At 38.4% G+C, this 15,644-nt stretch overlaps 2 protein-coding genes across 2 annotated transcripts in view; one reads left to right on the top strand and one right to left on the bottom strand.

Annotated features, from left to right (window-relative positions):
* Positions 1 to 1,668: 1,668 nt before the first annotated feature.
* Positions 1,669 to 11,180, bottom strand: LOC136259539 (kinesin-1 heavy chain-like). The gene is made up of 10 exons (XM_066053003.1): positions 10,384 to 11,180; positions 9,833 to 10,047; positions 8,817 to 9,202; positions 8,159 to 8,276; positions 5,383 to 5,494; positions 5,190 to 5,292; positions 3,632 to 4,352; positions 3,273 to 3,405; positions 3,062 to 3,193; positions 1,669 to 2,636 (listed from the first exon to the last, which is right to left on the bottom strand). The coding sequence occupies exons 1-10, from the start codon at positions 10,882 to 10,884 to the stop codon at positions 1,827 to 1,829; spliced, it is 3,231 nt and encodes a 1,076-aa protein (XP_065909075.1). The 5' UTR covers positions 10,885 to 11,180; the 3' UTR covers positions 1,669 to 1,826.
* The window catches only part of LOC136259538 (tetratricopeptide repeat protein 17-like), a 20,039-nt gene continuing 15,539 nt past the window's right edge, over positions 11,145 to 15,644 (top strand). Inside the window, exons 1-5 of the mRNA XM_066053002.1 lie at positions 11,145 to 11,294; positions 11,402 to 11,649; positions 12,546 to 12,768; positions 12,858 to 12,967; positions 13,306 to 13,453. Of these exons, the coding sequence (XP_065909074.1) occupies positions 11,196 to 11,294; positions 11,402 to 11,649; positions 12,546 to 12,768; positions 12,858 to 12,967; positions 13,306 to 13,453 (828 nt within the window). The 5' untranslated portion in view covers positions 11,145 to 11,195. The remainder of the gene's footprint in view (positions 11,295 to 11,401; positions 11,650 to 12,545; positions 12,769 to 12,857; positions 12,968 to 13,305; positions 13,454 to 15,644) is intronic.

Below are 15,644 nucleotides of genomic sequence, written 5' to 3'. Positions count from 1 at the left end.
CTCCGAGTCAGTACGAGTGTTCCACACACATTAAATTGTGACAAATAGACACGAAAACCATAATGCATCATGCAACAGAGATTATATTACATATGTAATAGACAGGCTGACCTGTAGTGTAAAGCGGTTTAGAAATATCGCTGTAGCTACAAAGCTCCTTAGAATATAGCCATACGAAATAATAATCGAGATATTACGGTGTCGATTTATGGATTCCGGCAGTCACGTGAATAAAATATGCTTAGTGTTGTTCTTTGGATGGCTAAATATAGAGCTTGAACAAAAAGGGTAAAACGCAAAAGTCTCATGAATCCCATGATCGAAGTGTACATTGTAAACTAGTTTGCGCCCGCCCAAATGTATTCATAGTAAACCCGCTTTACAAAGAACTTCAAGTTAGAACCGAGACCAAAGCTTAACCTGACCCAAGAGATTTGCCTGCATATTGAGCATTTAATTCACTGTCTGTATGAAGGTAACTAAGTTTGACTCCCTGCAGAACGGTTATGAAATTGAGTTTAGCATGTGTGGCCGGTGTTTCTCATTTCATATTAAAGGGGTAGATCCTATTGTAATGTGCATGGACCTACCACACGGTGCACTCCATCAACCACAATCCAACATGTAGTGGTTAGATGAGTTCTGGAAACAATCCAGATATGGGAACACTCAAAGGCCTGCGGCCTAGTCCTGGCAAATAGATTTTGTTGTAGGGCATTCCAGCCCATCCAATATATAATAATAATGCAGGCATGCAGGACCTTGTAGATCCATTTTGAGCAAATTAAAGCTGCTCAAAACGTAATCAAATCCTCTCAATGCATGATCTCTAACATGAGCTATAATAATAATAATATATCTTGCTCAGAGCAAGAGCTGGGGCAAGCTTCCCTCTTACTCTTTTTACAAAGTCATCTTCCCACAAACTTGTAATACAGCCGGCTGCACAAACTTTACATGTAGAAGTCACATGCAAAATTTTTTGATCAACCAAATCATTCCTTTTTGAATTTCAACTTCCACTTCAATTTTATGCGCAAGAACTGTTAGAAACTCTGTATTTTTTAAACTGAATCATGTCACGTGATCAACTATAATATTCCTGGTATGATAGTAAATTTCATCCCTCAGCATCTCAACAAAGACAAGACAACCGACAACCAGGAGGATTGTTGACAGTAAACTACATGTGGAAACTTTCAATCCAAACAGCAAAACAATTGTTGCTTACTTAGAGCAAGTGGAACTATTTCTTCAAGCCAATATTGTCTGTCATGGATGATGAGAAGAAAGTGGTCATATTCCTAAGTGTGATCAAACTCATTCACTTTTACCTAAGTTAATGTCTCCTACTTTGCATAAGGATAGTACTTTCAAAACATTGACTGAGAAGCTTTTGAAACACTTTAAACCCATTCCAAGAGATTCTATCATTGGAATTAAGACCCTATAGTGAAACCTGTGGCATAGCTCCTGTGCAGTTTCAATAATTTTGTACCTGCTGTCTTGGGAGATGTGGTTTGCAAAGTAAGTCAATTATTATCACCAAGAAGGAATTAGATTTCAACAAGGCTGCTAACTCAGCAGTTGTAATATTAAGTGCATGGGAATTGTACTAAATTGACACTGTCACCCTAGTTTGTTTCTACTGACAACAATTAAGCGACTTGAGATTAATCTGATATAAAAGTGATAATTATGGTGGTGCTTTCAAAAACCAAGAATAGTTGGGCCAACCTAATCTGTACAATTACAGTGCTGTATAATTATGATTATCACAATAGTGTTACGTACAATATTCTACATTATACACATAATTAATTTTCCTATGAATGAATTTGCTTGTATCTTCTCCAAGCCTTCTGTATTACTTCAGCAGCATGAATTGCTCTTCTAATCTTTGACACTCGAGCTTTTTGTTTATTTAAGGCTGACATATATTCTGTTTCCTTGACCATATCAGGAACAGCAAGTTTGTGTTTCACAACTGGCTTGTCACATGATGTAGCAGTAGCAGTTGTATTTGTGTTAGTAGTAGCAATTACTAGCGTGTCTGCATCATTCTTAATGTTTTCATTACTAGATTTAGGCTTGTCTATTTGTGTAGGAGTTTCATGCTTACAGGGAGAAGTTGCTGGTTTTGTATCATCCAAGAAAATTGCTGGTTTGCGTTCAGTTGTAAATGACTTGTCATCAGCAGAAGTTGGCTTGAAGGTATTGGGCAGCAAAGAACTAAACATAGAAGTTTGGTATTTCAGTCGTTTGTCTTGTTTTATGGTAGTGGTATTTGTGTTATTCTCCTTCATTGTGGTAAGTTGGTGTGGTTTTATTTTCTCATATTTTGTGGTACTAGGCCACTTTCCATCCATTGACATACTCAAATGAACACTGCTATCATCAGTCTTAGTGATTTCACTCTGTGCTGTCTTTGGTGTGACCGGTAAGTTAACAGTCCTATTTCCTGTTGCATCACTTGCACATATATTTTCGCCGGTTAATAGCTGCATGGTCTGCATCCTTGTGTCTGATTTAAGTTGCTGTTTTAGTGCTAGAAGTTTTTGTCTGGTAGCAGCCTCTTTCAATTGTAACTGCTTCTCCATCTGAACTTGCTTGAGTTCTTCAAGTTCTTGCTGCATCTAAAATAGATTAAACACATGTAGTTACAAGTAGGTATACGGACCTGGGCAAGTTGGCATTTACGAGAAAGCACATGCACAACTAACATTACTCATATAGTTGCTGGTTGATAGCTACTCTGTGAATGATTGCATAGTACTGGTGCTATTACATCATATATACTGTAATCATAGCAGACCCTCAGTTATCCAACCCTTGTACCCTCGTTTATCAGAAATTGGAAATGACTGCTTCTATTAGAGTATTTTGAGTACAAGTGTATGTTCTATCTTTTATTTATGATTTAAGATTCTATGGTGTATGTTCTATTAAATTATTTCAACATAGGAATGTATGGGCTTCAGTTATCCAAGCAATTCATACGTTTACCATTTCCTGAGATTATTGGGGTTTGGATAATCAAGGGTCCACTGTAGCCACTAACTTTGTCTTGCTTTTCCGAGTAACTTTGCAGTTCTTCGTTAAACTGTTTTGAGAGCTGTACACTTTTACTTCCTGAGTTTCCTTGTGGGTTTAGTTGCTGGCTGACTTGTAGCAGCTTCTGTTGCCACTTAGCCTAAACACAATCACAATTTAAGAGCAATATTAATTTTAGCATTTAAGTATGTAAAACTTGAATAGCATAGCATATGTACCTCCTTGATTCTCAGATGATATTCTGCCAGCTTTTCTTGATGAATTTCTTCATTGCTAGCATGACTTCGTTCCATCCACAAAATCCTTGCATGTTGGCCTGCAATCTGCTCTCTTAATATAGCAATCTGACCCCTATAAGTAAGATTGTAGAACCAGTGTGCAAACAAATTCTGCAGAATTTAACTGCACTATGTGTAAAGTATACATACAATCGTACAGTATACACTAGAACTCTTTTCCCCAAAAGATGTTTACATTTTGAGACAAACTGTCCTCAGTTTATGACAAGTTTTTCCTAATTCTCAACATTTTGTCCTACTAACTAATCTAGGCATTTTAAGAACTTCACAGTACATACTTTATTTCTTCTTCTTCTACACTGAGTGCTAACTGCTGCACTTCACTTTTAAGTAGACGATGTTCACTCTTTGACTGCTGTATCTTAGCAATATCTCTATCTCCTTGAGTCAACAAGTTACGATCAGAATTAGTCCTTTGGTGTCTACGTCTATGTCTCTTGCTATCATGTGTAGGAGGCAAGGTGGTTTCATGATGATGATTGATGGAGTTGGGCTTCATAGGGAATACAGTAATGCTGTGCTGCATGGTAGGTTTAAAAGAGTGAGCCATCATTGTCTCGTCCTCAGCCAGACTGCCAATTCCACTACTAGCTAAAGAACTGGGGGTGGGTGTGTGTTGCTGAATAATTCTATTTAGTGGTACTTTAGAAGCAGAAATATTGGAATGCTCTCCATTTCTATGGTATTGTTTATGATTACTTTCTTGTATTATATTGGTAGCATTGTGGACTTGAGTGGTTGAAGTTTTGCTGCTACTACATGCTGCAGGCGCTGTTCTGGGATTAGATAATTTCAACTGATTGTGGGTTGATTCTTTGGATGATGTTTTTATTGGTAATGACTGTTGTAAGAGTTGTTCTTGCTGTTGCTGCTGTTGCCGTTTGTTGTCCTCTTCTGGTGATGAAGTTGACTGTCCTTTACTGCCCACTCCCAGCGTATGTAGTACTATTTGTTTGAGCACATTCAAACATTCAGCAAACTTCCTTGAATCATCAATCCCTAATGGTACAAAATACAAAATTTCTGAATGCTCTGTTAGAGAGTTTATTCATCAGTACACCTGTGATTGTTATGTTAGGGTATTCTCAGGTATTATATAACAAAGTAAAGGTATACATATAGGTACATATTTGAAATAGAAATCAAATGAATTAATGAATGAAGTTTTGTTAATAAAATATATTTTTTAATCAAAGTGCTAAGTTATATAGCTTACAAAACAATTTCTGTAAGATACAGTACACCGCACAAAAAAGCACTGTAACGAAGTAGTCGTGATGGTGTAGGGTTCATGAGTTGGTCGCATAGACTTTACAAATATTGTGGAACCTAATCATGTTGTGTTGCATTTACTAATTGAATCAGACTGAAAATTGTAAGCTGTTGACATTAGGTTGTGCCTTGCTCCTAAAGATGTCGTAGCAACAGAAAAACAGCCTGCATTAAATGACCACTAATTGATCCTGCTTCTATTTAGAGGTTTTACATGTGTGGCTTCATGAACCCCACAATCTACATGCAAGCACTTTGTAAGCTTTTCATGATCATTTCATATACCAATTGCAAGCCTTAAAAGATTTGTTGGGGACCTAACAAACTTCACGAACATTCACAAATCTTCAAGACTTTTGAGCCTGAAATCACAACACAGAACATGTCTGCATACCAGAGGAGGCTTTCATCACAAGCTTGTCCAGGCATGCCCATCAGGCTATCAGGTTCCATTTCTAATCTGTTTCCCTGTTTTTGTGCACTGTATCATACACGAAGGCAGTATTCTAATATTTTTGTGCTTTTAACTACATTTGACATCTCAGCACTGACTATTATACATACCTGCTTCAACAGGATTATGTAGTTTCCCATGTAAGAAGTCATATAGTACACGATGACAATCCTTTGTTTCAGTTTCAGTGAGAGTAGCATCTTTAACAGTATCCTATATAATACACATGTGTGCTGTTAAACAATAGTTTTCTGTACCATGTGCTGTGTATGCAGTAGATATCATTGACTCTGAATTACATACATTTTGTTCCAAAGAGTATCTTCTCTTTAGTATTGCAATTTCATTCTCTAACTGAGCAACTCTACACTTCAGTTGTCTAATAACAGCTTTGTCATCCAGCTCCTCATTACGCCTATGAGATAAATATTAATACAGCACCATACACTTAAAATTACACTCTACAGTGTAGTACTATTTTTTGAGGATACAACACTCTAATAAAAGAAACCATATTGCAACAGTTAAAGTTTATTGAAGAATTTTTGTTTGGATTCACAATACAGTACATACATCAGCAATGCTGTCTAAAGGTACTGAATTGCTTACCCAGGGCTACAGCAAGGGGGACTGAGGGGTTTGGATGATCAGTTTTGAAGACAAGAGCACACTCATTGGTGGAAAAGAGAAGGACTATGTGACCAGTTCTGCAAAAATCAGTCCTGTAGCCTTTGTAACAAACCATCATAATGAAATTACTCATCAGCTTGATACTAACAGACAAAGTGCTGTTATACATTCAATCTGACTAAATACCTCATTAATAGACCATACAGAAAGGAAAATGTGAATTGTAAAAGTCTGATTTCTGGAAAGTATATATATAAAACTGGTTTTCGTAGAGCCAGTTATAAATGGGTGCTAAACCCCACTATTAAAGGAGCTGGCCAAGTTATAGGCTCGTGCCTATTATGCCGGCATAATTTTGAGAATAAAAGGTCGCCAATTTCGTGAGAATAATTCTGGAATAATAGAGGCAAAGGCATAATTTTAGAATTATCGGATGTCCACGGGAATACTCGGTGGAATTAAGGGGTGTGTCTATTCTTGATTAGCTAGGAGAAAGAGTTAATCTAATAAGAGTGATGTATGGCTGACATTATTGTATGAGTGCTAGCTGAAAAGGAACTGAAAACCTTTAGAAGATCGATATACTCTAATAGAACGCTCAAATACTTTAATAGAGCAGTCAGATTGTTTCATGTCAAAAATCTGTACCCAACATCAGGGATTCAACTGCATTATTATCTACAATTCTGAAACTTGTACATCTAATACCAGTGTATCTTCTTAAAGTCTTTGATCATTGTCTTTGTATGTAGCTACAACCATAGCTTTAATATACCAATAATTTAAAAATACTTGAATCAATACTGCAGTCTTCAAATAGCTATTCCAAGTCTGTTGTAACTACTTACGGCTAGAAAAATTAAAGATGCAAAAGGAGGAGCACTTCATTTGTGGCCATTAATTAATTCTGGCAAAACTACGTACACCAGTATCTTGAAACCAACTACAGAAACTAAATGAGAATTAGTTGGGAATAATAGGCTAGACACAAGAATAAAAAAAAGAATGGGTGAAAATTTTGGGAAATTCTGGAAGGAATAATAGGTAAAACTTTGACCACAATAGGCTCAAGCCTACTAAGTTAAGTGGAACTAAGTCTCATGTGTATGTCTAAGATCTGAGTAGAGCTGAAAATGTCTGAAAGATCAATATACATGTACAGTACTCTAACAGTAAGATCACTGAAATTCCATTTTGGATTAAATCCTTTCAACTGTTTAGTTTATAAGGTGTTTAGTTTATAAGATGTTTATAAACACACTTCGCTGCCTCTTCCATTTTGCTTCACAGTTACTATTCTAGATTTTTTGTGATCTTGTCTGAAAACTATTAGAGTATTGCATACGTAGGGATAGCCCTTATGAAACATAACATCTAAAGTGTCTAGTTACAGATTCTAGGAGAAACTCCTGCATGAGTATCCACAGAATCTTCTTCCTTGTGACCTATGCATGCACAATTAGTTACTGGCATGGGCATCAGCATTGAAACTGGGTTGGGTCAATCGGGTCACATTTTGTCCGGGAAGGATCACGTGTGAAGCAAACTAATTAATTGAATGATACGGAAGTGTATAAATGCATCATAGTCAAGTCCCGGTGCAATCTGTGAGCCACACCCACTTATCGAGATGACTGTCTACAACAATACGTGTAGCCCTACCCATTTATTGGTGTATTGCAATCTGTAAGTATGCATGAATCCAGCTTTGCAGAGTCATGCCCACCAATTGATTGTACAGGACATGGTCAGGTGAGATTTTCATGAGCCATGCCCACTTTACTTGCAGGAAATGTATCTTGTTTTCTGTAAATTTACGTAGAATATTTAGCTATCCTTATATTCAACGCGCTAGTTTGAGCACTCAAAACGTAGCTCTTGGCACGCCTCAGTTTTAACTAATCCTGGTCAGCAGTAGTGACCTGGTTTCAATGCTGATGGGCATTGTGTATATACAAGACTTAATTAGTTCCTAGCCTAAGAAACTGCTATACCATATTTAAGATCACAACCACAACTTTATATATCAGTATGGCCACTATCACCTGACCAAATAGCTGGAAGTCACATGTGACCTAACTATAGTCTAACTTAATAGCATGTCAGTGAAGTGTGACAATGAGTTATAATAGCTTTTTATTGGGCACCAGAGCTGAGCAGCATATTGCCAAGCATATAATATAAACTGCTGTCAGTGTCAGAGGGCTGCAAACCCAGACTTTCTCTGTAGTGATCACCTATCATACAAAAAAGTTGAACCCCCTTAGGACCTGGCTTTGGGTCTGTTACCTAACTATTGGACTTTCAAGCAAGTATTATATTCATACATGATCTAACAATCTTCTAATGAAGATGGGCCATTCTCTGTAGCTTTGCCTTCAGCCATAATTTATTTTTTTATAAACTTTGTTGCCACATACAGGACAATGATTAACATATGTTACCATACCTAACAGTGTTAGCAATACAGGCAACTCGTTGGGAAAACCTGCAAGTGGAGATAGACTCCCCAAGATTGGACTCTTCCACTGATAGTGTAGCTATCATTGCAGTCAAGCAGTTACCACCTGTATATAAGTATGGGACTATTATTATACAGTACAGAATACTGCAATATGCAAATCACAATTACATTGTCTATTGTATTGCATTAACATGTACACATAATACACATGTTTGTTTATAATTATACAGGTAGACAGGTATGAATGCATACGTGCACATACATATGTACATACCCAACAAGACACACACTTGAGATACTCTAATAGAACGACCAATATATTGTTATTATAGCTTTGCACTGAAGGGCACTACAGTCTGCTGTATTTTGATAAACAATAGGGCTTTGTGTTTCCAATAACAATTCGGTTGCTAGCCCATATGACAAGAGTGACTAAGGAAAAGCAAGGCTCGGGTGAATACAAAATACAATGGTGTAGCCAAACCAGAGGTAACCAAAGGATTAGCTCTGGTAATCACAGCCTAAGCAACTAGAGCTCAATCCATCAGTCTATAGCACAGATAGCCCTGGCACCATGAAAGGAAGGCAATGCCATCGATGAGAAGAGACTATACATTACACATCTGTTGGGATATAAACTTACCTAAGCTATCCTTGAGTACCATAGTTAGCAGTGAATTCCTATAAGGGATAAATCCATCATGGTGCAGTGATTGAGAGCTATGCAATCTCTTCCTGTTACTACCACTGTATGTCCGTCTACCACTAACATTAGGACTACTAGCAGTGTGGTGTACTGGACTACCACTGGTGTGGAGTTTTGATCTGTCATAAGAAGAGTGAGATCTCCTGGTGGAGCCACCAACAGAATTTGGTCTCCCTGCTGCTTGCCGTTGGAGTAGTACAATAACATGTTCCAGATAGTGTAGGGACAGGTTGATGTACTTTGCTTCCAGTAGCACCTTACCATCTGCGCCAGTCTTTGACACTCTCTCAGAGCCAGCAAGATCTACCAAGTGTAGTTTTGACCTGCAGTACATTAAGGACACAGTAAACTATTGAAGCCACACATAAAAGTCGTCTGTCTTATACATTTACTGTTAGATAACACAGCAGCCAGATGCTATTAATTTCATATTGGTAACTTTCAATTCATCATAGTGTTCAACTATCCATGCAATGATGTAAATTTAATAATGTACGCAACTGGATTTTTTATAGCACAGAATTCTGCCTTTTTTTATAATTTACATACCCCAAAGCCAGCCATAAACTGGCTTTGTGGTTTGTCTTACTAACGTATCTACAGTACATTGGAAGGCAGAAGTTATAATTGCATTGTATTTGCAGATTTTATTTGACTTTTTGTGATACTCTAATAAAGCGCACATTTTTTGAGAACACACAGAGAAGATGTTCCATTGCCAGATATGTAGAATACATGGTGTGGTGTGCCAACTTACTTGGCCACACAACACACTATCATGTGTCCAACAGTTTGGTTCATATATTCAATACGAGAAAATTTTCTAACACTGCACAACATGCAAGTGCATAAAATTTGGTTAAACCACTGCTTTGTAGTTGTGTACAACATTCACAATTAACACAATATAACTGCCTCATACACAGCTAGTATAATACACTGACTGACAAGACCTTGTAATTATATCTGATCCAGGATTGGTGGCAGTTAACATTATGGTGAAGATGGCATGTGATCTAGAGGACTTCAGGTTCATGCTGGTCTCTGCAACTTTCCGGTTCATCCTTCCCTGAAACAGCAAGTTCTGGGCTACCTCTTCGTTGGCTGCCAAATGTAGCGACAAGTTCTTCACCTTAATGTTACCATCACCTCCCTCCACAACACTGATCTGTTGTGAATGATAAAAACATAGACACGTGATCATGTGCATAGCTTACTACTCTACAACGTGTCATGGACAGTTTATTGTTTACATAGGAATGACTTTTATGCATCTGTAAACTCACTAAACCAACAAAGTGAATTATCACAAAGTACAGTAAATTTTCACAAGGTACTGTTAGCACAAGGACTAATGCCAGCAGCTACAGTATACAATAATTTTCACCCAATAAAAGACTGACAAGGTTATATTAATGCTTAGTGAATTAGCATGTCAAGCAATTTAGTGGAGAAGTTTCAGTACCAAACTTTTTGCTGTTCATAGCAAAATATATTCCAATACCTTGGGTAACTTGGTCATCATGGAATCACTCATATTGCCTGGATTAAGCAGGTCATATCCGGTATCCTGATAAATTTCCATGTACGATACGTGCACAGTAATTTCTTCATTGTCACTTCTTCTTTCCAGTTCACTGTAGACAAATGATAGCAGTCTAGGAATGAGACCTCGTTCAGAAAATCTTCTAGCGCTTCCTTCCATCGTGTAAGTCTTTCCAGACCCAGTCTGTCCATAAGCAAATATGGTACCATTATAGCCATCAAGAAAGTTGACTGCAATTTCTTTGCCCGCTGTCTCAAATACGTCCTCTTGATTAGTGTTGGCGTTAAACACGTGAGTGAATATGAATTCGTGTTGGAGCTTCGGAGTTGTGGAGTGCTTCGGTGTGGCTTCCCCTGTTTGCGTTCCCGTCACAGCTGTAATCTGTCCTTCAGAGACGTTAACCCGGTCAGTTGGCCTCTTGCATGGTCTAACTCTTGCGTAGACCTTAATAGCCGCCATGACATTCTGTAAACAACTCGGTAAACAAAGCAAAAATCCTCGCAAAAATCAAACCCACATCGTGATGTCTGCACTATGACAACATGTAAACAAATGCGTAGCTACGGAAATAGATTACCACGCCCATAGTCAATTCATACTCAAATGCCCGACTAAAGCTAACTTTACACAAACCCAACCTGCAAAATAAATACTGAAAGGCTAAGGTCACTATTCAGAAGACCTTTGTGATCGCTCGTTTAGTTCTCAACAACGCCCACATTTCTTTAATGAATGCTAGGGAGGCGGGTCAGCAGTGAGCTTTAATTGGGATGGGATCAAGATGCGCATTTCTGCTGCTGCTCCTTTACGGCCACTGTCACTGCTACATCCACTGGATGGTCACTGAAAATGGGAAAATCGAATATCAGGTGATTTGTCACCATTTGTCCGTATGGTGTAAAACAGTTTGTTTTGTCCTTGTTTTGTGAAAATTCCAAATTTTTTTTTGTTCTGCAAAAAATCATGTGTTTTTTAGGATGACACGCCGTATGATCTCCGCAAGCCGTTTGACCTGGTGGGTTTCATGCAGCAAGAAGCGCGTTACAACAAGCTGAAAGATCTGGAGCCTTTCATGGCCGACTATGGTCAGTTGCTGAAGCAATATGACAATGGAAGCCCGGAGAAAACGATCCGCAACACGGACCGGAATTGTCTTTCCTCAATGCCAATAGCTGGCTATGATTTTTACATCAGCTCTCACATACCCACTGGAATACAACAAATGTAAGTGTCAAACAGCATGTCTAGAGTAATAATTACCAAATGCACCATATTATCATGCAAGGAAAAACTCGTGTTGTCACAAACGTGGATCACCACCTCATTATTAGTGACATTGTCAAGCAAGTACAGTAGGTCTCATGTGTTGCTATGGTGCACTTCATGACCTTATTAATATGGCCGTCTCGTTATGAGACCATAAGTTTTGGGCCCATAATAGGTGGCCGTATTAATGAAGTAGTATTGTTCAACTTTTTTACTAGATAGGTGCAGATAGTCCGTACGAAACACTGCATAAGAGTTTGTGTTGGCTAGAGACTACTTATGCAGTCAAGTGATCTTTGTTATGTAATTATGTTGTTTTGTAACAGTAGATTAATAATGTTAAGTCTTTATGTATACAGTTGTAGTAACACAATGTAATTTTATTCAGATATTTGCACCTGTGAAAATGTAGTTTGTATACCTGTTACCATGAAACCTGTCTTAACAGCCACAAATGCCACCTCTCATAAGTGCTTAAAGTTATGTAGTAATCTGCTGTGTAACACACGACTATCTGATCTGTTTTGTAATACTTTACTAGTCAATGATGACGTGTAGGCAGTGCAAGACCTCAAATATATGTACCAAGTTTCCCGTAGCAACGTACCCACATTCATGGATTCTAAGCCAGTCACCTAATGCTTAAATTCATAATTTACGTAGGTTTTGGTATTTAAATACTGGAGCCTATATTTGTTACTCTATAATTTTCTCAAACCAATTCTACCCATGCAAAGAACAGCAATTACTAAAGGATAGTTTGATTCACAATTGTTATGTATAAAAGTATTTACTAGTCTTGATAATACGTGTGGCTTACACAATAGTATTGCTGCTATTTTCCTTTACTACAGATATGAGAGTTATCTTTCACATTATATCAACTTCTCACCGGGCAAGCTGCAGCCATACTGTGACTCCTTCCCACTTCCCTTCAGTATGTTGACCATGGAACACTTGGATGGTATACAGAGGAGCAAGGAGTTGGGTATGTACAAGGCTGAGGTGAATATAGAGGATGACGTATATCACTCCATGGAGAACTATGGTCACTTTGTTAACCAAGCTATGAAAAAGGTTTGTGTGTGTGTGTGTGTGTGTGTGTGTGTGTGCATGCGTGCGTGTAGTGTACTAAATATGTTTGTATATATGTCATGTCCTTATAGAACTCCACATCATGGGTGCTGTTCAACTTTGCTGCAATCTACTGGCGGTACAAAGGGAATGCCAACAATGTCCTGGAGTGTGCTAAGAGGGCAGTGTACTACTCCCCAATGTGAGTGATTAGTATAGGTCATGTAAATATAATGTATACCCTTGTTTGTAAGTTTATGCATGCCCAAACACTGGCACTGCACACTCACTCTCACACACACACACACACCCGCGCGCGCACGCACACACACACATACAAACACGCACACACATGTCTGGTGTGAACACACTACACATACTACTGCAACTTAAGCACTGTGGGATATTCTTATTGTGGTTTCTTACTTAATTTGTTTACTTACTCCCATAGCATTCACACAGTTTGCCTTGTGTGTAGCATGTGTGTATGTAACACAATGATTGTCATTAGACACTATTCACTGTGGTATACTTGTTTAGTGATCAAATGGATGTAGCACTGTTACACATGGCTAGTGTATTGCAGAGGTCCAAGTTGTTGTCTGATGCAGCCACCATATTAGAAGTAGCTGTCTCTCTGAATAGCAGTAACTTGTTGTACCGTTATGTGTTGGCTGGCATATATGTGGTGAGTGTGTGTGTGTGTGTGTGTGTGTGTGTGTGTGTGTGTGTGTGTGTGTGTGTGTGTGTGTGTGTGTGTGTGTGTGTGTGTGTGTGTGTGTGTGTGTGTGTGTTCATGCGTGAGGCAGCATAGCTAGAACATCAGTCTGGTAATCGAATGGTTCCAGGTTTGATGCTTGGTTATGTCCATTAGGTGTTGTTGTTTCCTTGAGCAAGACACTTTACTCACATTACTCCAGTCTACTTAGCTGTACATTGGGGACCTGATGGCACAGTGTCAATAGATACCTAGTGTTTAATGGGGAAGCAAATGCCCAACTGTTCTTATCTCATTTAGTGGTGTTGAGGTTGTTATGGAATTTCTGGTTCCATGGCCTCTTTCCATGAGACCTGGACAGTCCTCCTGCGGTCTTCCCCAGGAGCATTTCCCTACACAAGGCTCAAAGCGCCTGAGAGGTGCACAGGCATCTCAGTGCTGGTCCACTGGATGGAAATAGTTGTATGTCGTACAGCTACCATAGGCTTTTGGGCTTTTAGGCTTTGTGTGTTCGTACTGTAGTGTGTTAAAGATAAAATTACACTATTTGGATACACACTCCTATATAATATGGGAGTGGCAGCATTTATATTGCGTACCCCTACGCTATGGCGTTCTCCCATAATATATAGGAGTAATTTTGCGTACCCTGACACAAAATCACTCCTATATATTATGGGAGTAATTTTGCGTACCCCACGCAAAATCACTCCTATATAATATAGGAGTAATTTTGCGTACCCAACGCAAAAATTACACATATCATACACTAAAGTACTGTATATTGGGGATCATGGAGGTTTGCACCAATTCACAATACATACCTCCAAATGCTATTCTTCACTGTAACTAATGCTGTGTGATGGGCTGAACATGAACACAAGAATATGATCTATTGACTTTTCACAAGTGGATAAAGCCACTCACCCATGCAATTAATTATATCCCAAAAACCAGCCTTAATTTTCCATCACGAAGACTTGGCACTATTGGTTGCGTAAAATGAAACTCAATCATGCCCTGAAAACAACCCGAAACGCTTCCGACAAATTGCTACGGAATTTTATATATTTTTTTATTTAAGCGAATTTTCTACTGCCTGCCTGCCTGATTTCCACTTTGACAGTTGCAGCCAGGAGCTGTGATATTCTGCCTGCTGGTGCAATCCAAATCATACATATCCGATCAAATCACTGGGTGTGCATTAACGTGAATGAAGATAAGTCATCTGTTTGCCTATACGATAGCAAATGCTCAACCATATCATCCCCAGTTGTAGATCTAATTCTCAAAATCATTCAGTTTAAAGGAGATGTAGCTACCATCAAAAGTATGTTTATGCAAGAGCAAAAGGGAGACGATTCCTGTGGGCTGTTTCCTTTAGCAGTGGCTACTGCATTATGCAATAAGCAAAATCCGTCAACAATTCATTGGAATCAGGCTTGGATGTGGCAACACTTGGTACATTGTTTTGAAGAAGAAAAGATGATATTATTTCCAGTCGCTAATCATCTTCCAAACAAGAAGGAAGCAGTTAAAACAATCATCATTGAGAATTTGCACTGTATCTGGCGACGATACAAGAACAAGGAGAAAATGAAGCAGTGTAGTAAATGTGTAGTACATGTGTAGTAAATGCTGCAGATGGTATCATGTTGACTGTTTGTGCATTCCAACTAATGTTTTAGTAAAAGGAAGAAGCTGGACTTGTTCAATTTGTACTTAGCCAAGTAGCTTAATGTCCCTGCAGTTTAGTATGCAGTTATAAGTGCTAATGATACAAGTGTAAGAGAGGAATTTCCATATGAGTAGGGACTGCAGCAATAAAAAGCACTGAAACAAGCCGCAGAGACAAAACGCAACTGAAATATTCCCTACTTTAACCATACATGAATGAAGATAAGTCATTAACATGAATGAAGATAAAGAGGGGATTAAAATGCAATCATTCAGTGGTGTTTTGTCTCAGCAGCTTGTTTCAGTGCTTTTTATTGCTGCAGTCCCTACTCATTTGGAAAATTCCTAATTTTTCTTGCACTTGTTTGTGTACTTTTTTGTTGAATAACCGTATTTAGTAATTCACCCTCTGCAATTCTCAAAATACACAACTAAACGTTCCTAAGGATGCAGATTTTTAACAAACCGCTTTAAACAACACATT

The sequence above is a fragment of the Dysidea avara genome, chromosome 7, assembly GCF_963678975.1.
Source record: "Dysidea avara chromosome 7, odDysAvar1.4, whole genome shotgun sequence".
Lineage (NCBI taxonomy): Eukaryota > Metazoa > Porifera > Demospongiae > Dictyoceratida > Dysideidae > Dysidea > Dysidea avara.
The sequence above is the reverse complement of the archived record's forward strand: the minus strand, read 5'-3'. Positions and strand labels throughout refer to the sequence as shown.